The sequence below is a fragment of the Mesoplodon densirostris genome, chromosome 4 (assembly GCF_025265405.1).
Source record: "Mesoplodon densirostris isolate mMesDen1 chromosome 4, mMesDen1 primary haplotype, whole genome shotgun sequence".
In the NCBI taxonomy this organism is placed as follows: Eukaryota; Metazoa; Chordata; class Mammalia; order Artiodactyla; family Ziphiidae; genus Mesoplodon; species Mesoplodon densirostris.
The window spans coordinates 56,280,761-56,308,264 of record NC_082664.1 but is presented as its reverse complement, the minus strand read 5'-3'; the positions used below and the strand labels follow the sequence as shown (position 1 = coordinate 56,308,264).

Sequence of the window (27,504 nt, the reverse complement as noted above, 5' to 3'; positions counted from 1 at the left end):
AGAAAAGTATAAGACACTGATGAAAGAAATTAAAGATGATACAAACAGATGGAGAGATATACCATGTTTTTGGATTGGAAGAATCAATATTGTGAAAATGACTATACTACCCAAAGCAATCTACAGATTCAGTGAAATGCCTATCAAATTACCAATGACATTTTTCATAGAACTACAACAAAAAATCTTAAAATTTGTATGGAGGCACAAAAGACCCCCAATAGCCAAAGCAGTCTTGAGGGAAAAAAACGGAGCTGGAGGAATCAGACTCCCTGACTTCAGACTACACTACAAAGCTACAGTAATCAAGACAATATAGTAGGGGTACAAAAACAGAAATATAGATCAATGGAACAGGATAGAAAGCACAGAGATAAACCCATGCACCTATGGTCAACTAATCTATGACAAAGGAGGCAAAGGATAAACAATGGAGAAAAGACAGCCTCTTCAATAAGTGGTCCTGGGAAAACTGGACAGCTACATGCAAAACAATGAAATTAGAACACTCCCTAACACCATACACAAAAATAAACTCAAAATAGATTAGAGACCTAAATGTAAGACTAGACAGTATAAATCTCTTAGAGGAAAACATAGGAAGAACACTCTTTGACATAAATCACAGCAAGATGTTTTTTGATCCACCTCCTAGAATAATGGAAATAAAAACAAAAATAAACAAATGGGACCTAATGAAAGAAAAGCTTTTGCAAAGTAAAGGAAACTACAAACAAGACGAAAATAGAACCCTAAGAATGGGAAATATATTTGCAAATGAATCAACGGACAAAGGATTAATCACCAAAATATATAAACAGCTCATGCAGCTCAATATTAAAGAAACAAACAACCCAATCCAAACATGGGCAGAAGACCTAAATAAACATTTCTCCAAAGACATACAGATGGCCAAGAAGCACATGAAAAGCTGCTCAACATCACTAATTATTAGAGAAATGCAAATCAAAACTACAATGAGTTATTACCTCACACCAGTTAGAATGGGCATCATCAGAAAATCTACAAACAAATGCTGGAAAGGGTGTGGAGAAAAGGGAACCCTCTTGCACTGTTGGTGGGAATGTAAATTGACAGAGCCACTATGGAGAACAGTATGGACGTTCCTTAAAAAACTAAAAATAGAATTACCACATGACCCAGCAATCCCACTACTGGGCATATACCCAGAGGAAACCATAATTCAAAAAGACACATGCACCCCAATGTTCACTGCAGCACTATTTACAATAGCCAGGTCATGGAAGCAACCTAAATGACCCTCGACAGACGAATGATTAAAGAAGATGTGGTACATATATACAATGGAATATTACTCAGCCATAAAAGGGAACAAAATTGGGTCATTTGTAGAGACATGGATGAAACTACAGACTGTCATACAGAGTGAAGTCAGAAAGAGAAAAACAAATATCACATATTAACACATATATGTGGAACCTAGAAAAATGGTACAGATGAACCAGTTTGCAGGGCAGAAATTGAGACACAGATGTAGAGAACAAACATATGGACACCAAGGGGGAAAGCAGTGGCGGGTGGTGGTGCTAGTGTGATGAATTGGGCGATTGGGATTGACATATATTCACTGATGTGTATAAAATGGATGACAAATAAGAACCTGCTGTATAAAAAAATAAATAAAATAAAATTCAAAAAAAGAAATCGATACTGAGAACTAGGAAAAAACTATTTCCTACAAAGGTTACCTTTGGGGTCGACTGGCTTTTTCTTTGTGACATGTTTCTGAGATCTTTTTCCTCGGGGATCTTCCATGTATTTCCTCTGGCATTCATCAGCAGATCGAGAACCTACAGCCATAGCCACCTCTGACCAGAAACCAGGTTTGTGCTTTGGAAGAGATGCAAAAGCACTATGGAAGACCAAAAAACAGTTAAAGAACAAGAAATTCAACTCAATAAAAAAATAACCTTCTGAAGGCATACCACTAAATCAAGGAGAATTACTGAGCTGAAGGAATTTTATCAAAATCATTCTAGATAACTATTTAGGAAGAAGACGGTATTGTCTCCACTTAATAACCTACTACTCTAATGCTTAAAACACAAAGATGTAAGTGTACATATCTAATAGATACCTTCTATTTTGTTGTAGTCTATTAAACCTGAAAAACCATGCCCAATCTTTCAATATTTTTTTCCTAAGTCCAACTAATCAGTGATTAGATCTTTGGGGGGACTCTAGCATGACTAACTTTTGTACACTGCTGCACAAATCTTACTGGTGCTAACTATATTGGAAGACAAGCTCCTAGTTTCTATATACTCCATGTTACAAACTCTTATTAAAAAGTGTTACGCTTGCTTTCATTATATTATAATTTATAGAACACAATATTTTAGATATAATACTTAAGGGAAATGAAAATTGAAATAGAAAAAAACTAAGTCAATATAAGGTAGTTCCCCAATTTAACAAATGAGTTACATTCTAAAATCTCATTGCAAATGATTACAGTAAGTCCCCTACATATGAATGAATTTCGTTCCGAGACTGCATTTTTAAGTCCAATTTGTTGGTAAGTCCAACAAAGTTAGCCTAGGTATCCAACTAACACAATTGGCTATATAGTACTATACTGTAATATGCTTATATTACTTTTCACACAAATAATACATAAAAAACGAACACAGAAAATAAAGAAAACATTTTTACTCTTACACTAAAGTACCTTGAAAAGTACAGTAGTACCAGCTACATCACCACTGCTTTTACATTTGCTTCCGGACATCCTGGGCTTGAAATAAACATACTGTACTACTGTACTCGATACAGTATTGTACAGTAAAGCACACAAAAGCACAACTTGTAAAGGATGCACACACGTGACAGTATACACCAGACATGTGAAGTAACTTATGTTACTGGACATGTGAACACATGTTCGCATCTTCGAAAGTTCACAACTTGAAGGTTTGGATGTAGGGGACTTACTGTATTTAGAACCTGGTATACATATTACTGCCCTCCCCCTCCAAGAGATTTTATATATTGTGGTTAGGCTGATAGTTCTGCCAGAAAAGATCTACAGATGGCCTGACTTCAGACTACACTACACCAATTAACCTATGCAGTGTTATGCTGGTAAATTTTTAACAACTAGTTCTCTGGGGTTAAAAAGCCCCAATTTGTAGTGTATGTCAATTTCTGTATTGTAAATACTCCTATTGTGGCTGATTTCAAGTTACTAACATGGAGTAAGAAATGTGCAACAGCACACAATTATATAGAATTTCCACTACACAGATATGACAGATGTAAAGAACCTCAAGGGCACAGATAATAAAATATAGTAAAATAATCAGGAAGTGATGAGTTTAGAGTTTTAGTTTGTTTCTAATAAATTTATTTAACCTTTAGTTTATATAATTTAATTTTTAATAATGATTCTGAAACATTTAATTTGTAAAATTCCTGAAAACTTAAGAATCAACTTTTGTGAACAGATATGATCTAACTACAGAATACCACTCACTCGATGCATAAAAGGAGAACAAATACTTATGGGCATTGAACACTTAACAAATGTTTTACTCTTGCATAACTAATCATTCCACATGTGTTCTAAAGTGGAGAACTATAGGGAGGGAGCTCAAGCTTCCCTATCTGTGTACATAGCTAACATTCAAGTCTAGGATTGCCTAAAAGGACTATATTGTCATAATAAAAATACTTAATGCACTTAATAAGAAATTAGTCTGTAATGAACACATCTCCTCTAGTTAATCCCAGATAATTTAAAAAGGCAAATGTAATCATATCACTCCAGTCCTACTTAAAAATCACTTCATCATTTTTAAGCATAAAAACCGAAATATGACCTATGTTCTTCCTTGCCTGTCTATTCTCATCCTCTACAGCTCTTCCCTCACTTTCTGTATGCCAGTCATTTTGGCCTTTAGTATTTTTAAATATGCTCTCTTACTTTCTACTTTTACATACACTGTCTTAATTTAAAACGTACTTATCATGAATCTTTGGCTTAAATACTTCTTATTTAACCTTCAAATCTTAGTTCTAGTATTTGCCTAAACTAAGTCAGATTTCCCTGATAAATACTGTCATAAACTTCTTACAGGGATTATTTGCTAAGTATCTGTCTACTCTACTAGGTTATAAGCATGATGGGGGGTACAAAACAGTGGGCTGCAACTAAGAATCACTTAAGGAGCTTATAGCAAAATGCAAGCAAGCAAGTAAAATAAGCAAACAGATTCATAGACTCTATCCCTGAAGATTTCAATACAGTAGGTCTGGGGTGGCAATCCTTTGCATTTTCCAAAAGCTCCTCATGTGATTATTTTGCTTTGAAGTCAGCATTAGAATTGCTTTATGTTGTTTGTAAGAAAGAGGCATTATATCTAACTGAGTGGAAAGTAGGAATAGGTGATAACAAGGAAATGTTACAGGGAGGAGGTGACATGTGAGATAAAATTTGAAGGATGGATAAAAATATTACAGGTGAAAATGAGGCCACAATATTGGCAAAGAAATGAAGACAAGGAAGAACTACATATGGTTAGGGAATGATAAATAGGTCATATTTATAGTACAGTAAATTTCAAAGAAATAGCTGCAGGTCAAAGCTGTGAAAAACTAGAGAAGCCTAACCCAAACCCAAACCTGCCATATCTGAATATTTTAATAGTATGCAGTCTAGGCACTTTTTAAACATTTTAAGTAAAATTGTCTTTTTGGGTATGGTTCTATGAATCTTAACAGATATGTAACAGAACAGATGGAACAGTTCCATCAGACTGAAAAAAACTCCCAGTGCTACCCCTCTGTGGTCTACCACTATAACCACTGGAAATCCCTGATCCATTTTCTTTGTTTTTAGTTTTGTCTTCTCCAGAACATAACATAAATGGAATCATATAGTATGTAACCTTTTGGGCTGGCACTTTTCACTCAGCATAATACCTCTGAAATTCATTCAAGTGGTTACAAGTATCAATAGTTCTTCCTTTTTATTACTCAGTAGTCCACTCACTATAAGATCATACCACAATTTCATTTATGAAAAAAGCATCATGAAAATCAGGCAGAGAAATGAGCTACGTAAAACGAAACTGTAACATTGTTTATGAACTTCTGGGCTCACACTGCAAATTTTGATATATTTTCTTTGTTGTTCAGTTCAGAATATTTTCCCTTAAGACTTCCTCTTTGACCCATGGATTATTTATAGGTGTGTTATTTATTTTTCAACCACTTGGAATTTTTTTGTTTTCTTTTACTGACTTGTAGTTTAATTCAATTATGGCCAGAGAACACCCTTTATATAACTTGTTATATTCAATTCGTTAAGATTTGTTTTATGACCTAGTAAATGTTCTTAGTGAATGATCCACCTATCCTTAGAAATAATGTGTTTTTTCCGTTGGGTACACTATTCCAAAATGTCAGCTAGCACAGCTGGTTGATGGTGTTGTTCAGTTCTTGTATACCCTAATTATCTGTCTACTACTGCCATCAATTACCAAGAGAAGAACACTGAAGTCTCCAACTATAATTGTGGATTTGACTCTTTTCGGTTCAGTATTTTCCTTCTAGTTCTGTCAGATTTTGATTCATGTATTTTGAGGTTTTGTTCTCAGGTGCATACACATTTAGGATTGTTAAGTCTTCCTGGTGAAATGGCACTTCTATCGTTTTGTAATGCCCTTCTTTATCCTCGATATTTTCTTCATACTGAAATCTTTGATTAGTATTAGTATAACCACTCCAGCTATCTACTGAATTTGCAAGAACTCAAGAGAAGTCTACTGTATTTACCCAGAGTTGCCATCTGTCTTCCTATTCCTCCATTCCCGATACTGACTGCCTCTTTCCTCTCTCATCTCATCTCATTCTGCTGTTGAGCCTACCCAATGAGTTTTTAATTTTGATTATCTTATTTTTCAGTTCTAAAATTTCCATTTGATCCTTATTTACATTTTCTATTTCTTGCTGAGACATTATAAATTTCTGTTCAAGCATGTTTGCTTTTAGTTCCTGAAGCATTTTTATATACCTGCTTCAGAATCTTGTCAGATAATTCCAACATCTGTGTCAATCCCAGCATTCGCATCTGTTGATTATTTTTTCCATAAGAGTTGAAATTTTCCTGGTTCTTTGTATGCTAAGTAATTTTGGATTATTTCCTAGGCATTTTGAATGATAAAACTCTGGGTCTTATATATATTTTATAGAGAATATTAATATTTTTGTTTTAGCAGGCAACCAACCTGGCTGTAACCTGAGCTATAAATTCCAGTCAGTCTTCTGTGGTTGCAGTTTCAGTGTCAGTTCCATTTTTAAAGCTTTGCAGTGCTATTAGGATATACTGCATGTTGGACACTGGGTGGATGGCCTGGAAACTACGTGGTGGTCTACCATTTAGTTCAGTTCTCAAAGTCTTGGGTATGCTGTTTAGGGTCAGATCCACAAATGGGCAACTCAAGGGTGAGCCTAAAAGTTCATAAACAACTTTATAGGGTTGCTTTCTCTAGGTCCTCCCTCTCTGCAATCTTTGGTTCCCTAGGGTTCCCATTTTTGATTCTCTGGCAGAAACCTGCTGTTTTAGTTACCCAGCTCTGCTGCACACTTTATACAATTGTATCTTTCTCCAGGGCCAAGCAGAGGACAGAAACAGAAAATTGCAAAATGGTTTGCCCCACCCTTTTGAGACCTCTACTCGAACTGGAGAGGAAGGTTCCGCACTTTCAGAGTTTTAGGTATGTGTGGGCCCCAACTGATGCTGTGATGCTTGCTCCTGCTGCACTGTATGGGTACTGTGTTATAAGAGAAAGGAGATAAGAAAAAGAAACAACTGAGAGATTTCCTCTACTGTTTCTGAGTGTTAGTAATCCCCCTTCCTGTTCAAGCCATAACTGAAGGGCTTCTCTTTGAACTCTCTTTGTCTTGCATCAATGCCCCCCCCCACCACTTCCTGGTTTTAGGTGGCCTTGAGTTTAGCTTGGGGGAATATCTAGAGGAAAAACTGGAAATTCACTTCCAGTTTGGTGGTTCTTAAAATTCTAGTCTCCCCCTATCAACTTGTTATTATTATTTATCTTCCTGAGTCAACAAAAAGCTGTTCCAAGAATTCTGTCCAGGTGTTACAGCTGCATAGAAGAAACAGAGTGGAGTATGCTTACTCATCTTACTGGGAACTGGCATTTCTGTAGTCTAGGAACTTAAAAATTTCCTTGCATGATCTGAACATACAGCAAAGGTTGACAACCTTTATTAAAGGAAATAATGGGGGATACAGCTGGAAAGGATAACTGAGGTCAACTATTACTCTCAATGCAAGGCAGAAGAAATCTTTATATAATTTGAATTTGAGCAAGAACGCAAGTGAAGGTTTTTGATGTGTCAGAACCACAACTATATATTAAGACTAATCTGGAGTTGTAGAAAACAGATTACTCAGATGAACAGAATAAAATACAAACACAAGGCTACTTCCACAGTTCAGGCAAAAGGCATTAAAGGTCTGAAAAAAAGAGTAGTGTTAAGAAAAAGGCTGTACAGGCATATCTCGTTTTATTGCCCTTTGCTTTACTGTGTTTTTTACAAACTGAAGGTTTGTGGCAACCCTGTGTCAAGCAAGTCTATTGGTGCCATATTTCCAACAGCATTTGCTCACTTCATGACTCTGTCACACACTTTTTCATTATTATTATATTTGTTATGTGATCTGTGATGCTACTCTTGTATTGTTTGGGGTGCCATGAACTGCGCGAATATAAGACAGTGAATTTAATTGATAAATGTTGTGTGTGTTCTGACTGCTCCACTGACCAGCCATTCCCATCTCTCTCTCTCCTTGAGCCTCCTTATTCTCCGAGGACGCAAGAGTGTTGAAATTGGGCCAATTAATAAGCCTACAATGGCCTCTAAATGTTCAAGTGAAAGGAAGAGTTGCAAGTCTCTCACTCTAAATCAAAAGCTAGAAATGATGAAGCTTAGTGAGGAAGGCATGTCAAGAGCTGACACAGGCTGAAAGCTAGGCCTCTTGTGCCAAACAGTCAGCAAAGTTGTGAATGCAAAGGAAAAAGTACTTGAAGGAAATTAAAAGTGCTACTCTAGTGAACACACAAATGATAACAAATAGCCTTATTGCTGATATGGAAAAAGTTTAGCGATCTGGATAGAAGATCAAACCAGTCACAAGATTCTTTTAAGCCAAAGTCTAATCTAGAGCAAGGTCCTAACTTTCTTTAATTCTATGAAGGGTGAGAGAGGTGAGGAAGCTGCAGATGAAAAGTCTGAAGCTTAGCAGAGGTTGGCTCATGAGGTTTAATGAAAGAAGTGTCTCCATAAAAGTACAAAGTGAAGCAGCAAGTGCTAATGTAAAAGCTGCAGCAAGTTATTCAGAAGCTCTAGCTAAGATCATCAATGAAGGTGGCTACACTACACAACAGATTTTCAATGCAGACAAAACAGTCTTCTATTGAAAGAAGATGCCATCTATGACTTTTATAGCTAAGGAGGAAAAGTCAAATGACAGGCTGACTCTCTTGATACAGGCTCATATAGCAGGGGACTTGAAGTTGAAGCCAATGCTTATTTACCATTCTGAATATTCTAGGGTCCTTAGGTAGATTATGCTAAATCTCCTCTACCTGTGCTCTATAAATGGAACAAAGCCTGGAGGTCAGCACATCTATTTACAACAAGGTTTACAGAATCATTTTAAGCCCACTGTGTAGAGCTACTGTTCAGAAAGATTCTTTTCAAAATATTACCGCTCATTTACAGTGTACCTGGTCACCCAAGAGCTCTGATGGAGATGTACAAGATTTATGTTGTTTTCAGCCTGCTAACATAACATCCATTCTGCAGCTTACGAATCAAGTAGTAATTTTGATTTTCAAGTCTTATTATTTAAGAAATATATTTCCTAAGGCTACAGATGCCATAGATAGTGATTTCTCTGATGGATCAAAGTAAATTGAAAACCTTCTGGAAAGGATTCACCATTAAGAATATTCGTGATTCATGGGAAGAGGTCTATTAAAATATCAACATTCACAGGAGTTTGGAAGAAGTTGATTCCAACCCTCATGAATGACTTGGAGGAGTTAAAGACTTCAGTGGATGAAGTCACTGCAGATGTAGTAGAAATAGCGAGAGAACTAGAATTAGAAGTGGAGTCTAAAGATGTGGCTGAATTGCTACAATCTCATGATAAAACTTGAACTTATGAGGAACTGCTTCTTATGGATGAGCAAAGAAAGTGATTTCATGAGATGAAATCTACTCCTGGTGAAGATGCTGTGAAGACTGTTGAAATGACAAAAAAGGATTTAGAATATTACATAAACTTAGTTGATAAAGCAGCAGCAGGGTTTGAGAGGACTGACTCCAATTTTGAAAGAAGTTCTACTGTGGGTGAAATGCTATCAAGGCAAGACCCTCCAACAGCAAAAGGATTACAACTTGCTGAGGGCTCAAATGATTAGCATTTTTAAGCAATAAATTATTTTTTTAACTAAGGTATATACACTGGTGTTTTTGACATAATGCTATTGCACAGTTGAGACTACAGTATAATGTAAACATAATTTTCATATGCACCAGGAAACCAAAAAAATTAATGTGACTTTCTTTGTTGAGATATTCACCTTCTTCCAGTAGTCCAGAATTGAACCCACAATATTGCCTAAGTATAGCTGGCAGCTTCTTAATTTTTTAAAAAAATAGATTTAAAAAATTAGATTAAAAATCAATAATAATAAAGAGTTTAAACCTAGTTGACTAGAAGAATTACATATTCAGAAACAGGAATGTCAGGCAAAGTGAACAGGCAGGGGAAAATAAGTTTGGTTTTTGACATATTAAGTTAGCTGTAGGTGAGATTTATGTAGAGATGTCCAGCAGGCAAAGGGAAAAACAAACCTAACTACAAGAATTCAAGACCAGAGGCACAGATTTGGGAGTCCCTGTGCAAAAAGGAAAAGTAGAACTTTGGAATGAAAAGATCACTGAGGAATACACTATTGTTAGAAAGCAAGCAGCCAAAACCAAGAAGTCTGAAGAATAAGAAAACCTTCTCTGCCTGAAAATAAGATAGAGAAGGAAAATTTAGGAAATCGAGAAAGGAAGAGTACAGTGGCACAAAGATGCCTTAGGAAGAGAAGGTAGATTTGAAAATGAATTCCAAATGTTATAAAGTTGGGGGTACACAAGAGAATGGAACACCAAACATGGCATGTTTCTATGTTATCCTTCCCTCTTTCATCAATCATATCTTCCTTTCTATTAGATAATTTCCAAGAACATACCATTATACCCTGGCATGAGTCACCTTACAAACAAGCAAGAAAGCAACTAAACATACATGTTCCCTTATCTTCACACTGTCTTCTATGACTATGCATTCTTCTGTTCCCTATTATTGCCAAATTTCTTGTGTTGTCCATCTAGGTTGTCTTTACTGTCTCATTCACTCTTCATCTCTCAACTATGATCTGGCTTCCAATACTAACTACCACACTACTGAAACTGCTTTTCAAGTCTATGTAGCTAAATCCAATTCTCATCATACCTGATTTATCAAGCAGCACTAATTAAGAAACCTTGGACAAATCACTGAATTTTTGAGACTAATTTCTCTTCTATAAATGAGGGGGAAAAGACTGTATTAAATAATCTACAAATTTGGATTCAAATTTAAGGTTTTATAATAGTAAATTTACTTATAAAATATTCCTTAAAATGTGACGCTAAGTGAGAGAGCTGCATTTGTCTGTGTTGAAATTGTTTACCCCTGCTTTACTGAGGTATAATTGACAAAAAAAACTATATATTTAAAGTGTACATGTGATCATTTGACATACATATACATTGTGAAATGATTACCACAATCAAATTAATGAACACATCTGTCCCCTCACATAGTTACCCTTTTTTAGGGGGGAGGGGGAGGGGACTGTCTTGAACTATTAAATGGGAATGAAAAGAGGGTCACTTTCACTTTCCTCACATGTAGGCTATATAGATGGCCACAAAGAACCTAGTTAGAAGTTACCTGTACTCTCCCTCTACTCTCTATATCAATTTTAATTTCTCTCCATGTGTTTTTGGAGGACATCTTCCATATTAACAAATAGAAGTCATTAAATCAGCCCGTTATTGGAGTTTTTATGTTGTAAACTGTTTTGTGGCCACTCTAGATATTTCAGAGTCAAATCTGACTACTTACCAATGAAGTTTCTGTAATTCTTTCTTATTCCATTCCTCATCCTGAATTAAGCCAGGTAGACATGCTAAGGAATACCTGTTCGTCTTGCCAGATCCCATTGTCTCAATAACTGGAAGCTCATTGCTAGTATCAGATTTCTGAAGATTTTCTTTAGCAGAACATCTAGCTTTCTTTTGTTTCATATGAAGTTCATTTTCACTCTCTTCAGTTTCAGATTCAGACATCACTGGGATTGTCCTTGTTTTTCTTGTGCTTTTTCTCAAGTGAACCACTATTTCTTTGGTATTTCTTGCTCTGGTTTTCTTAACAACCCCAGCTTTCCTTCTAAATTCCTTTCCTTTTTCACTCTCTTCATCAGACAAATCTGATGAGGACTGATGCTTGTAAAATGACACAGTTACTTGATTTTCAGTTTTCTTCAATTTTGATAACCTTGTATTTTTCTTAAAGTCAGAGGTGACTGTTTGTTCCTTTTTAGGACTAGGTATTTTTATTTTCTGGTTGACAGTGAGTAAATCACATTCACTACAATCTTCCTTGTTTTTACTTTTATGACCCACACTATACTCAAATGTACTTTCTAAAGTCTTTGCGGGCTTGCTGATTGGACTTGTAGGTTCACTTAAGTTTGATTTACTTTCTTTTTCATGCTTTTGCACTGCAAAATCTGTTACTGCTTTAATGGTGCCAAGGGACAGATTATAATTCATGCATTTTTGCTCTATAATTTTTTTAGATTTGAGTGGTGTTACTAAAATATAAGGTTTCTTCTGATTAACAGCCATATATTTTCTTTCTTCATCTGAGAAAAACTGTTCCCTTGATGTTAGAATATCAACGGATACTTTGGATTCTTCAGTTCTCTCTTTAATTTCATAAGACAAAACCAAAGATCAAAATTTCAAATTAGCTACAAACAAGATATAGAAAAAATATTTCCGAAATACACTGTTTCTTTCCCCACAAACTCCATTTTATACACTACCACCAAATTAATCTTCCTGAAGCACTGGTCTGTTCAGATCACTGCCCTTTCAATTGTAAACATTTACTAATTTTTATACCAATCTGTCCATGACGTCTCACAGTCTACTTAGTGTACACAGTTCCTCTGCCTGGTCTTCAATATAGTTCTAATCACTCACTGTACCCAAATCTGAATGATATTCTACGTCTGTTAATCCACTGCTTCTCAACTTTCATTAATGTCATTCACTCTACTTGGAAAGTTTCCTTCACTTACCACCTGCTTCAATTCTGTTCTATAACCTGCTTTATTTCTGTTTTCTAACCCACCTATCCACAAACTTTGTCTTGATTCCCTCAACTGAATGAAAGCTCTCCATCAAATTTCCAGAATACTTTCAAATAATATGTTTGACAGTGTGCCCTGAATTATAATTAACATACTTTTCTTATCTTTCAACTGAAAAAAATTCTTAATGGTAAGAATTTTGTCTTCGTTTTTTTTTTTTTGCTGGAGTTAGTACAGTCTTTCACATATATAGCAGATGCTAAATATCTGTTAAATTTGGAAGTAAGATATTAAGAAGACATAAGGAAAACCACTAGGGTTGCTAAAACCTTACTAGGTATGTAATATATGGAACAGAAGCTATCATAGTTAAGGAGAGTTAGGAAAACATGGAACTCCATCTGCATGGCCCCATAGGCATCCCCAGTGGTGGTCACAGAGATATATTTTTGCTGAATCCCCCAAAACTCCATGAAGCATCATGGGCTAACAACCAAAGCAGAACTTGGGAATCTTTATTATACTGTGTCACTGGTTAAAGAAAGCAAATTAAAATGAGAGAAACTCTCCAATTTGAAACTTAGGAAACCAGAAGCCAAACTAATTTAATTTCTAACTTTAAATTATACGATTATAAATATATACAAATTGTAAATCATCACACCAATCATCATAGTGAAGTACTCCAACAACCTACACATATTATGTGACATTTTACAAGATGAATGACAAAATGAAAGACTGATGGGTAACACTGAATGCTGGGGAAAAAAGAAGCCTCTAAATTATAGTTCATGGAGAAGTGGCACTAGACAAAAGTAATCAAGAAAGTTTCTACATGATTTCTCAATAGAATTATGTATCTTCATATGATGAAGGAAGAGTTTTCTTCTAATTCCTCATATAAACATGATTCAAATGTTCAATTGGAAATGTGAAAATTTTGAACTTTCTAATTTTGAAAACCTTTTTATTCTGAATATTTTTATTCGTTTTATTAAATAATTTGAATAAAGATTTAGACCATTCTGGATACTTCAACCTAAGCTGTATGAAGTTAGTAGTGTTAGTATTATTTCCTCTCTACTTCTTTAAACACTTATAAATGTTCCTCACTTTCATTTCTTTTCACCTAGAAGAAATAAGATAGAAAAAAATGCTATTAAGCTGATGGATTTAACTCAACATGAAATTTTAAACTTGCAAATGTGTAGAGAAAAGATTCTTTAAATTCTGGTAGGCAGGATTTCAATGAAATTACTCTGAAAATCCACACTTACACAAAACTAAATTATGGTATTAAGTTCATAGAAGTCTGTACTTGAAGATGCACAATGGATGGTCCTCCTTGCTCTTGAGATTATTACAGTATGGTGAGGAAGGCTGATATTATAATCATTTACAATATACCGTTAAGTATAATAACAGATAAATAAAGTACTTTAAGAGCAATACTATAATATATAGATTACAGCACTAAATATACAAAACAAAACTTTAGGTAAATCATTAAAATACACACACACAATTATATCATCTTAAATTATCATTGGTTGGCACCTTTGCATAACCTCAGTTGTTTAATGTTAGATGTGGTTTTTTTAATATTTCAGTGGTTTTCCCATGGAAAGTGTAATGATAATGATAATAATACAAACAATAACAGCATCAAATACCACCATTCAAAATAATGTATGTGACAAGAAGACACTCACTGTCTTAATAGTTTCATAAAACAATGATCTAATGAATCACACTGGAAAAATGATACATCCAAAACAGAATACAGTAATATCTTCCCCTAAACTGAGCTTCCCAGGGAGAAGCATCTCGTTTTATTCATCTCTAAGTTCCTAACAGCTAACATAGATCAAGGTTCATGGAAGATGCTTTAAAAATGTTTGTTGAACGATTTTCCTATGGACACAGCTGGCATGTAAATTACCAAACTTTAGTCTTTTACATTTGTATTCTCAAATACTTTACCAATAATATTCACAATTTGACTCAAATTCCTGAAAAACAGTACTATAGGTGAAAGGAAGGAGTCGGGGTAGGGAAATGATAAAGACCTAAGACTGAAGAAGACTAATAAATAATTCAAAGTTAGATATACTTTTAGGGATCTTTTAAATTTCAGAGTAAAAAAGTATATAACAGGTGCTGTAGCCCCAGGACTCCAGAATACTGAAGAGGTCTAGCAATGACAACAAGCAGTATGCCTAATTCACGAGAAATAGGATGACTTTTGATAAAATGAAGGATTGAGAAGGAACTGGAGCAACAGTTAAGGAATGAAGTTTTGCTAGCTATATGCAAGCAGTCATCCACATATTTATTCCTTTCTCTGTACTACAAAGGATGAGCATAGTTTCAATGGGGGTGGGGGACAGGGAAATAGGGTATGGTGGGGTGGGGAGTGACATAAAGGTACATTTATATCCAGTATGGTGCTGTTTTTGGCAGAAGCAGTCCTGAACTCCTGAAGTTCTGTAAAACTCTTCATTTTAAGATCAAGGTAGAATTGGCATAAATTTATACAACAGAGTCTAGGAATTTTACTCATTATATTATCTAGAAAGGACTGTAAATACTTTTTCTCAGCTTGGGGTTGGGTGGATGTGAGGCAGATTATAGTTTTGGTAGAGTTGACACAGAACTGTTCTGCCAGCTACCTTCATAGCAACGGTCATTCAAAAAGACATGCCATTACCTCCATGAAAGCAAACTGGTTTTGTCTATTAACAGGAATAATATTTAGTACAAAAATATAGGTATCTGTAATATAGGTCTGAGGTAAGCTGGCAGCCTAAATACCTTGCGTCTAGAAAACTGAAAGAACAATCATTTTTCATTGTTATGTTGATCAGTGTTCTTGGTATTCTGATTAATTAAAAGGTATAATTTAATGAAGTAAGCTGAATGCTGACTACAGGCAGTCTAAATTGCAGTTTCTCCTCTTAAGCAGTGAAAAAAACCCAGGAATTTTAGGGCAGTATAAATCAAGAACTCAATACTAAATTCATTGTAAACAATTAAACAGTGTGGAGCTCAGGTAAAAATTTACCACTATACCAGAGAAGAAAAGAGCAAACATACCCAAATGATCACGATCAACGTCATAAGTGGCAGTGGCTCTTAGGAGGACATCTGTTTTTTTTTCCCCTGCACCATTTTTCATTGATTTTTGAATGTCAGGAACAACTCTTTCAGTTTTCTGTTTTCGTCTGGCCTTTCCTTCTTTCTTTTCACAAGACCTAAAAACAAGTATAGTATTTTTCCTCTAATATTGGTTCTCAAAAAACAAAAACGAAACCCATAAATAAATAAATGAAACTCCCTCAGATAAAGCTTTTTTCTCCAGCAGATTACCTTTAATCTTACATTATTTAAGCTTTCATAGCTTCTACCCTTTTCCTCCCACAAACAACTTAGGTATAACATCTTAATGACCTCTTAAATTCTTCTTATCTATGCTCTTGTATTTCCCACTTAAGCTGATATTGTAAGAAAATTACAGGACAAATTCCGCCAGTTGTCTGTTCTTGTAAAGTTTATTGAAACAGCCACATTCATTCTTTTCAGTACTATCTATGTTGCTTTTCCACTACAAAGGCAGAGTCGAGTAGCTGTGATAGAGGCAGCATACCCATGAAAATACTATCTGCCCCTTTACAGAAAAAAATTGCCAGCCCCTGTTATACCTTATTACATTGTGACAGGATTAGTCAACTTACACAACCTATCCCCTATGAGTTTTTAAGGGCAAGAATTAATCAAATTCAGACTTCCCTCATGGTCCAATGGTTAAGAATCCACCTGCCAAGGCAAGGGACACAGGGTCGATCCCTGGTCTGGGAAGCTCCCACATGCCGTGGAGCAACTAAGTCCGTACACCACAAGTACTGAGCCCGCAAGCTGCAACTACTGAGCCTGCGGGCCACAACTACTGAAGCCCGTGCACTCTAGGGCCCACATGCCACAACTACTGAGCCCACGTGCTGCAACTACTGAAGCCCACGTGCCTAGAGCCCATGCTCCGCAAATAGAGAAGCCACCACGAAGAGAAGCCCGCACACCTCAACAAAGAGCAGCCCCCGCTCCCTGCAACTAGAGAAAGCCTGCGCGCAGTGAAGACCCAGAGCAGCCAAAAAAAAAGAGTACAAAGAAAAAAAATAATAAACCAAGCTTTAAAAAAAAAATTAATCAAATTCTTATTTGTTTGCCCAAGGCTGATACAGTGTCTGCTAAGCAAATGACACTTAGTAACTACTGAGGGAATGAATGAATTAAAAAAGGACCAGACCTCCCTGGAGGTCCAGTGGTTATGACTCCATGCTCCAATGCAGGGTACATGAGTTCGATCCCTGGTCAGGGAACTAAGATACCACACGCCATGTGGTGTGGCCAAATAAAATAATTAAAAAAAAAAAAAGATCAAGAACTTCAGACTCATGTTTAACAGCTACATGCCTCTTAAAGGGTAAGTGATTGTGGATGACTCCTTGAAATACATCAAAGGTTTTATTTTCCTTTTAGATTTATTACACATGACAGAAGTTCTAGTAAAGTGTTACTGCCTTCTGAAAGTCTATGATCAAAGACAGCTTCAAAACTGGCATTTCCAAAAATACAAATTAAAACCACTTTACATTGGTTACATGAGTATATACATCTGTAAAAGCTCATCAAATTTTATTCCTAAAAGATAGTTTATCAAATGTAAATTATACATCAATAAAGTTGTTTTTTAAAAAGTTAAAAGGTACTTTACCTTAACTGTTCTAAAAAATTATCAATGTACTCTTTCCATTTTTCTGGAAATCCAAACATAAATTTCCTTATGAGATAATTTGGGTAACCTATTTAATGATAAACAAACAAAAATTACCTGAAAGTCTAGATTTTAAAGTGATGTCATTAATTCATTAAATAATTTAAAATTATATACTTATTGCTTACTATGTGCCAGGCACTGTCATAGATACTGAGGATTCAGCAGTTAACAAAACAAACAAAAATCCCTGCCTTCATGAAAACTGGCTTCTAAACAGAAAGCAAACCAATAAGTAAAACATCTCGTTTGTTAGATGGTCATCGATACTATGGAGAAAATTATGCAGTTAAGGGGAATAGGGATACCAGTGTGTTCATTCTAGAGAAGGAGAAAGGGGGCAGGCAGCTTTTCAAAAAAGGACAGAGACATTCTCACAGAAATAGCATGATTTGAGTAAAGCCCTGAAGGACGTGAAGGAGTGAGCAATGTGGCAACAAAGTGAAAGGGTATGAAGCAAGAGTGTGCCTGGCTTGTTTGTAGAATGACAAAGAAATCAGTGTAGTTGAAGTGGAGTGAGGAGAGGCTACTCAGATAGGTAACAGAGGTAGTTGGGGGAGATTATAAAGCCTTGAGGTCATTTTATAAACTGAGTGTTTCACTTTGGGTGAGATGGGAAGCTACAGAAAAATTCTGAGTGGAGGAGTCACAGAATTTGACTTACTTTAACAGGACTGAATTAGCTGCTATTTTGAGAACAATCTGTGGAAGTACATAGGGAGAAACAATGACACCAGTTAGGAGGTTACAGCAATGATTCAGACAAAAGATGAGGAAAGTCCAGACCACAGTGGTGCAACAGAGGCCTGGGTTCTGGATATATCATGGAGATAATGCCAGTAGGATGTACTGACATACTAGATGTGAGTGTGAGAGAAACTGAGGATTTAAGGGTGTCTCCTAGGAGTCTAGCCACTGGAACCATGGAAAGAGGGTAAGACTGTAGCCTATACACATTTAAGGGAGAAGACCAGGTTTTAGACATATTAACTCTGAGACACCTGTAGACATCCTAGTGGAGATGTCAAATAAGCAGACAGAAAATGAGTTGAGCGGCTCAGGGACTATTCTTCGTTACAGATAAAATTTGGCATTTGTCAAAATATGAATGAGATTTAAGCCTAAAAGAAATCAGCACAGCACTGAGTATAGAAAGAGCCATAGTCTGTCCCATCACTTAGAGACAAAGAAGAAAGAGGAAAATAAGCAAAGAAACTCAGAAGGAACAGGGAATGAGGTAGCATGAAAATATGGTATTCCAGAAGCCAAGTAAAGAAAGTGTTTCAAGAAGGTAGGTGTGATTAACTGTGTCAAGTGTACACTGGATTTAGCAATGTGGGGGCCAACAGTGACTTAAAGGGCTGTTTCGGTGAAGAACTGAGGATTAATGTGTAATTAAAGAGAATTCAAGAAAAAATGAGAAAGAATTCAAGAGGAATTAGATCTAAGTATAACAAATCGTCTGAGCTGTTTTGCTGTAAATGAGAGCAACAGTGGCTGAAAGAAGTGTGGTTAAGAGGCCCCCCTCCCAGTTTTATTGAGAAATAATTGACATACATTACAGTATAAACTTAAGGTGTACAGTATGATGGTTTGACTTACACATATTGTCAAATGATTACCACAATAGGTTTAGTTAACATCTAACATCTCATATAGATACAATAAAAGAAAGCAATTTTAAAATTTATAAATGTTGAGATGAAGATTTAGCATCTGTGCCTCTCCTTCCTCACCCTCCCCACATTTTTTACAATAATTTTAATTATATCAAAGATTGTTTGCATCATTATAACAATGTGAATATTGTTCACTGCAGAACCTATTAGAATACTGTGACTATATGTCCTTTCCCCATGCTGTACATTTCATCACTGTGACTCATTTTGTAACTGAAAGTTTGTATCTTTTAACCTCTCTTACCTATTTCACTCATTCCCTGACCTCCCTCCCTTCTGGCAAGCATCTGTTCTCTTTATCTGTGAGTCTGTTTCTGTTTCGGTTTGTTCATTTATTTTTTTAGATTACACATACAAGTGAAATCATATGTTATTTGTCTTTCTCTGATTTATTTCACTTAAAATTTAATACTTTCTAGGTCCAGCCATGTTGTCACAATAGCAAGATTTTATACATTTTTATGGCTGAACAATATTTTGTGTATATATATATATACATATGTATGTATATATATATATATATATATACACCCCACATCTTTTTTTTAAATGAATTTATTTTTTTTTTGGCTGCGTTGGGTCTTCATTGCTGCACACGGGCTTTCTCTAGTTGCGGCGAGCGGGGGCTACTCTTTGTTGTGGCAGGTGGGCTTTTCATTTCAGTGGCTTCTCTTGTTGCAGAGCATGGGCTCTAGGCACGTGGGCGTCAGTAGTTGTGGCACGTGGGCTCAGTAGTTGTGGCTCGCAGGCTCTAGAGCGTAGGCTCAGTAGTTGTGGTGCATGGGCTCAGTTGCTCCGCAGCATGTGGGATCTTCCTGGACCAGGGCTCGAACCTGTGTCCTCTGCACTGGCAGGTGGATTCTTAGCCACTGCGCCACCAAGGAAGTCCCATTGCATCTTCTTTATCCACTCATCCATCTATGGACACTTAAGCTGTTTCTGTATCTTGGCTATTGTAAATAATGCTGCAATGAACATTGGGGTGCATTTGTCTTTTCAACTAGCACTTTTGTTCTTTGGAAAAATACCCAGAACTGGATTGCTGGATCATATGGTAGTCATACTTTTAATTTTTTGAGGAACTCCCATACTGTTTTTCCTAGTGGCTGTAAGGAATTTACTTTCCCACCAACACTGCATAAGGGTTCCCTTTTCTCCACATCCTCACCAACACATGTTATTTCTTGTCTTTTGGATAATAGCCATTCTCACAGGCATGAGGTGATATCGCATTACGGTTTTGATTAGCATTTCCCTGATGATTAGTGATGTTAAGCATCTTTTCATATCTGTTGGCCAGCTGTATGTCTTTTTTGGGAAAATATTTATTCTCTGCCCATTTTTTAATAGGGTTGTTTCTTTTTGTGATATTGAGCTGTATGAGTTCTTTGTATATTTTGGGTATTAATCCCTTATCAGTAAAATAGTTTGCAAATATCTCCTCCTATTCAGTAGGTTGCCTTATTTTGTTGAGTTTCTTTTGCTGTACAGAAGTTTTTTAGTTTGATGTAGTTCCATTTGTTTATTTTTTGCTTTTGTTGCCCTTGCCTGAGGAGACATCCAGAAAAATACTAAGGCATATGTCAACGAGTTAACTGCCTGTGTTTTCTCCTAGGAGTTTTATGGTTTCAGGTCTTACATTTATGTCTTTAATCCATTTGGGGTTTATTTTTGTACATGGTATGAGAAAGTAGTCTAGTTTGATTCATTTGCATGTAGCTATCTAGTTTTCCCAACATTTATTGAAGAGGCTGTCATTTCTCCATTATATTCTTACCTCCTTTGTTATAAATTAATTGACCAAATAAGCATGGGTTCATTTCTGGGGCCTCTAATCTGTTTAGTTGATCTATGTGGCTGTTTTGGTGCCAGTATCATACTGTCTTGATTACTGTAGCTTAGCAGTATAGCTTGAAGTCAGGGAGTGTGGTGCCTCTAGCTTTGTTCTTTATGTATTTAGGCGTTCCTATGTTGGGTCCATATATATTTACAATTGTTATATCTTTTTTTGGATTGCTCCCTTTACCATTATGTAATGTCCTTTTTTGTGTTGTTACAATCTTTGTTTTGAATTCTGTTTTGTCTGATATAAGTATTGCCAACTTGGCTTTCTTTTCATTTCCATTTGCATGGAATACCTTTTTCCATCCCCTTACTTTCTATCTGCATGTGTCTTTAGATATGAAGTGAGTCTCTTGTAGGCAACATATATATGGGTCTTGTGTTTCTATCCATTCAGCCACTCTATGTCTTTTGATTGGGACCATTTAGTCCATTTGCACTTAAAATGACATTTAAAGTAGTTACTGCCATTTTGTTAATTGTTTTCTGGTTGTGTTAGCAGTTTTTCTGGTTGTGTTTATAGTTTTTTGTTCCCTTCTTTTGATGGCTATCTTTAGTGTTATATTTGGATTCCTTTCTCTTTTTTTGTGTATCTATTACAGATTATTGGTTTGTGGTTACCATGAGATTTATATATAGCATGTGTGTGTGTATATATATATATATATATATATATATATTACATAGTGTATATATATATATATATATATATATATAATTATTTTAAGTTGATGATCTCTTAAATACAAATGCATTCTAACAACCCTGATTTCTTACTCAAAAGAGGGTTTTTTGTTTTTCTTTCTTTTTTTTTTCTTTGTTTTTGCAGTATGCGGGCCTCTCACTGTTGTGGCCTCTCCTGTTGCGGAGCACAGGCTCCGGACGCGCAGGCTCAGCGGCCATGGCTCACGGGCCCAGCCACTCCGCGGCATATGGGATCTTCCCGGACCGGGACACAAACCTGTGTCCCCTGCATCGGCAGGTGGACTCTCAACCACTGTGCCACCAGGGAAGCCCCTTTCTTTCTTTCTTTTTTTTTTTGAGAGAAGAGAGAATTACTGAAGTAATATCCTTGAGTACAAGAGGATAGGAGCTGAAGCATAAATAGGTGGACACAGACAGGAACATGGAAAGTTTGTCCACAATAAAAGCAGGTACAGATACAAGCAGGTGAGCAAATGTGACAGAGAAGTTTTCTTTTGATTGTTCCTATTGCTCAAGTCCTCTTCTTGCTCCCCTACCCACCCAGATGACAGAGGGAGGTAGGAGATGTGTAAAAATATGAAATAGTTATCAAGGATGATGGGAGAGTGAATGGATTAGGGAGCTGTGGTAGGAATACTAAGGGGCACTAAGTGACCACAACTTGTTGCTGGTAATCATAAATTTAAGGTGGACTACTCAGATGTGTTTTTCTTCAGTCACTTTAGCTGTGTACAAGGCATAGGCAGAAAATTAGACTGTATCAGGACTGGGGTTGTGCCAGGCAGGTTCAACAAAGAGAGGAATTGGGGAACTAAATTATATTCTTATAATTTATTCTTACAATTCCTCACAAACAAGGAACATTTCACTTGAATGTTTTTTAAATCACGGGACTTAAACTGTCAATAAGAGTGATTAAACCAGAGGAAAGGGTCAGCATACATAACAGTTTTACATAATGTGGACAATTTTATTTTTAATTTTTAGTTTTGATATATAATTTTAAAACACCTAGTAAGAAGCAAAAAAATGTATATCACTGTTACATATATGGTTAATTGTTTCACTTAGTAAACTAATTCATCAATTAGTAATGACAGTTTTTACCTGCTTCTTTCATGGAAATCTGGTCTATCATTCCTTTTAATATATAAATGTTGCCTGATAAAGTCCTAAGTTTGTTGTGCTTAATCCGTTCTATAATTGCATTACTGTGCCAATATATGTTAGTGATGTCTCTAGGAGAAAAAATAGCTTAGTTAAAACCAAAACATTCACATTTTACCAAGAGTCACAATGTACATATATAAGCATGTAAATTTATAACATAAAGTAATAAATTTTCCCTCCAGCTACAATACTATTAATCTAATTACAAAACATTTGAGGGCCGAACATTGCAACAGAACTCAACCTCTTGGCTAATGCGATCCTCAGAGTACCAAGCAACTGTATTGTGGCCAAACCATACCCCTAGTATAAAATATATCATTAGCAAGAAAGCAGAGCCTTCTCCATCTGGTGCTAACAACTGATGCTCAGCTTCCAAAGGATTATTTCGCTGTCCCTCTCCACAGGGGCTATACTGTGTTAGCTTTCACTCAGTTATATGGTTTGGATTATTCTAATCTTGTGTTTTTTCCCCTCACTACATAGCCAAATGTCTTTACCTTCCTCTTTGGAAAGTACCAAAAAGAGGTTCAAATTGGGAAAAAACAAACTGCAGTATCAAATCACTGACCCACAAATCTACTCTTCATACTTCCTTACGTGAAGCTAAGAATAAATAGAAAATAGAAAAAAAGAAAGTATGAAGATGTATTAGATAAATGTTGAACATTCTTTGATTCATTAGATAACTAATAAGAAACATTCTAAATATAAATTTAATAAATAAGAAAGTTAAGTTCTTTAGTTTGGTCAAATGGAATTAAATTCATACATTATACTTTAACACAATATTCTCATCTTCTGTTCTTTCTATATTTATTTTATTTAACAAATATTTAAATAGTACTTTAAAAGTACTGTTCTCAAAGTCTTATAAATATTAACTCATTTAATCCTCAAAATAACCCAAAAGGTAGGTTATACTATTATTGTCCTCATGCAAATGAAGAAAATGAGACTGAAAGAGGATAAGTAATTTGCCCAACTCATATAGCCAGTAAAGAGCAGTAATGGGATTCCAACAAAGGCAATCAATGCTTCCTCTGGATATTAAGGAAATGGGTGCAAGGCAGGCAGAAATAAAGTGAGCAAGACAGATTTTATACACTTAACTTATAAACTTGCAGGTAAGTATCTTGAACAGTGATACACTGTATTGTTTTATTACAACCTTTTATTACAATTTTTTTTAACTACTAAGAAAATGGGTTTTGAAGAATAGGAAATTGTGCTAATAGAGTAGCAGAACTAGGCAAAGCCCACTTACCAGATGATGCTTTCACTTTAGGGAGAACCAGAAAGTGCCAATGATTACTTAATATGTAGCTGTATGGCAAAGTGTTATATATTTTGATTTCTTTTCTGGATCAGTAATTTATATCTGGTTGTCCCAATTTAGATGTGAGAATCTGGACTGAAATGCATGTAGTAAATATTAACTAATCATATATAATTAAGCAGATAATACCAGTTCACTTATTAGAACCTCTGAAAAAAATAAAGCACTGTGTATACAAATTTGAGCTGTCACTATTTTAAAAATAATTTGAGTTAACAGACAAAAGCAAGAAAGCTGGTTACAATCACAATGGTCATACTCATTTTACTTTACTGCCATCAGTTTGTAACCTCATTGGAAAGTCTTTGTTTTGTACCAAGATGCAATTTGTCACGCATCTCCTTTTAAGCTCTTACACACAAGTATATCTTATCACAAATTTTATTAAAAGAATACTGAAAAGTTACACTTACATCAATTTTCCTTCTACACATATAGCAGTGTTATCATTGATGACTTTAATCATCCATTCCTGTAGCTGGACTACCTAATTAAGCATAAAAATGAAGTATGTTATTTTTTGTATTATTTGTAGCATATGCATTAAAAAATCAATTTACATTAAATTAAAAGAAAAAATTTATACGAGTAATCCAAAAGAGTTCTTAGTGTTCATCTACGTAAGAATCACATTCTATTTTAAATAGCAATAAGGTAAAAACTCTTATACATAATTGAACAAAAGATGAATGGAGGACTTCCCTGGTGGCACAGTGGTTAACAATCTGCCTGCCAGTGTGGGGACATGGGTTCAAGCCCTGGTCTGGAAGATCCCACATGCCACAGAGCAACTAAGCCACAACTACTGAGCCTGTGTTCTAGAGCCCGCAAGCCACAACTACTGAACCTGCGTGCCACAACTACTGAAGGCCGCACACCTAGAGCCTGTGCTCCGCAACAAGAAGTCAGACACCACAATGAGAAGCCTGTGCACTGCAGCAAAGAGTAGCCCCTGCTCTCCACAAGTAGAGGAAGCCCGTGCACAGCAACGAAGACACAATGCAGCCAAAAACAAAATATAAATAAATAAATTTTAAAAAAAGATGAATGGAGACTGAACTGAGGTTGTACTGCAGAGTTTGCTCTACAATCCAGAATCAATTATACATTAAATATTCTTATGTCAAATACTCTTAACCACTAGGGGAAAAAAACACACCTAAAATCCTAAGGTATCCATTAAAATACCAAAACTCACTAAAGACCCAATAACTTGGAGAAAGAAACAGTTGTGTAATATACATTTCACCATCACTCTTACCCTTATATAATTAGAGCTTTTTTTTTTTTGCAAAGTTGATTTGGAGTTGCATTCAATTTCCTATAAAGGTGACTGCTAGTAATCTATATTTAGTATTCTATTCCAAAGCAAACATCTGAACAGCTCAGAGAAGTCTTTATTTTAGGACAAGTAAAATCCTACATTACTATAAAGGAAGATTTCTGTGAACAACTGTGTTAAGAAATTATTGCTTTTATTGTGTAACAATCTAATAATGAACTATTTCTAATGAGAAATACATCCATAAAAGTCATACTTTGAGTCGCCATTTTATATATAAAATTATAAACTTACATATAAAGACAAATTATTCTGTGGTAGTTTTATGCTGAGTCAGGCAACTAAAATGGAAGGGTATTCATTTAAAAAATTACAGGTAGGACTTGGGAAAGAGGCAATAAAATTTCTTTTTTTTTCCTACTTCTGCATTTGGAACTATAAGATATATCAAAGAATCTATCAGATGGAGATGGTGTTAACAATAAAAGCTAACAGTAGGCAGTGTTCCAAGAATTTAAGATACATTGACTCATGTTATTCTCATAACACTAGGAGGCAGGTACAATTATCTTCATTTCATAGATAAAGAAACTCTGTAAAGTCTAGTTCAATAACTTGCCCGTATCACACAGAGCTAGTTAGTAGCACAGATGGGTTACAAATCTAGGAATTTTGGCTCCATGATCCTGTATCATACTGCTTACATAAAATACCAAGGGACTTCCCTGGTGGTCCAGTGAGTAAGACTCTGTGCTCCCAATGCAGGGGGCCAGGGTTCTATCCCTGGTTGGGGAACTAGATCCCTCCCGCATGCATGCTGCAACTGAGTCTGCATGCCGCAACTAAGAAGTCCTCACGCAGCAACTAAAGATCCGACATGCTGCAACTAAGACCCCGCACAGCCAAAATAAAACAAAAAACAAAACAAAACAAACTATGTTGTTAAAAAAAAGAAAAGAAAAACTCGGAACTTCCCTGGTGTCGCAGCGGTTAAGAATCTGCCTGCCAATTCAGGGGACATGGGTTTGATACCTTGTCCAGGAAGATCCCACATGCTGTGAAGCAACTAAGCCCGGGCACCACAACTACTGAGCCTGTGCTCTAGAGCCCGGGAGCCACAACTACTGTAGCCTGCATGCCTAGAGCCTGTGCTCCGCAACAAGAGAAGCCACCGCAATGAGAAGCCCGTGCACTGCAATGAAGAATAACCTCCACTCACTGCAACTAGAGAACTCCTGCGCACAGCAAAACGAAGATGCAATGCAGTCAAAAATTAATTAATTATTTAAGAAAAAAAAATCAAATATTCATTCTTCAAACATTTGTTGAGCTATACTATGCTCCAGGCACTGGTTTAGGCTTGGGATTCATCCAGAAACAGAATAAAAAGGCCACCCTCTTTAGAGCCAACATTTGTGTTGTATGTGTGGTGGTGGTGAGGGTTGGTGAGGGGTCTGGAAGCAAGCAGAGTGGTGGTGGTGATATTCAAATAAATGGACAAAAAAATAATAAAATGTCAGGCAGTGATAATATGAAAAATAAGTATAAATGGAGGATTTTTGTTTTTTAGACAGGATAGTCAGGGAAGGTCTTGGAACAGAGAACTGAATGAAGTAAGGGATGAGCCATATGGATATCTGGGAGTAATTCTTCCAGGCAGAGGGAACAAGTACAAAGGCCCTAAGTAGGTAGCAAGGAGGGCACAGTAGCTTGAAAAGAATAAGCAAGAGAGATGAGATGAGGCTGGATATCTCCAGGACTGAATTACGTAGAGTCCTACAAGCTATGGTAAAGGTTTAGTGTTTTCTCTCTCTCTCTTTTTTTGGCTACCACGCGGCATGTGGGATCTTAGTTCCCCAACTAGGGATCGAACCCGTGCGCCCCGTCATCCCTCACTCACAGCCAATGAAAGTGCTGTGGAGTCTTAACCACTGGACCACCAGGGAAGTCCCAGTGATTTCTCTTGAGGTGAGAAGTTACTAGAGGATTTTGAGCAGAGAAGTGACATAATTTAATATTCTATTAATGGGCTGCTGGGTAGAAATTGGCCTATATATAAAGATTCTGGCCTCTATTCAGAAAACAGACTGAAGGGGAGAGGCAATAGTGGAAACAGGGAGACTATAAGGCTACTGTAGTAATCCAAGAGATTACTGTGC

The 27,504-nt window shown here is 36.1% G+C and overlaps 1 protein-coding gene across 2 annotated transcripts in view; it reads right to left on the bottom strand.

The window, feature by feature from the left end:
- Window positions 1–27,504, bottom strand: part of MIS18BP1 (MIS18 binding protein 1) — a 61,557-nt gene that overhangs the window by 19,522 nt on the left and 14,531 nt on the right. For both annotated transcript variants that reach the window (XM_060096272.1, XM_060096271.1), the window contains exons 5-10: window positions 24,477–24,550; window positions 22,662–22,792; window positions 17,269–17,356; window positions 15,594–15,751; window positions 11,240–12,104; window positions 1,731–1,894 (exon numbers count right to left, since the gene is read on the bottom strand). In XM_060096272.1, coding sequence (XP_059952255.1) covers window positions 1,731–1,894; window positions 11,240–12,104; window positions 15,594–15,751; window positions 17,269–17,356; window positions 22,662–22,792; window positions 24,477–24,550 — 1,480 coding nt within the window. The remainder of the gene's footprint in view (window positions 1–1,730; window positions 1,895–11,239; window positions 12,105–15,593; window positions 15,752–17,268; window positions 17,357–22,661; window positions 22,793–24,476; window positions 24,551–27,504) is intronic.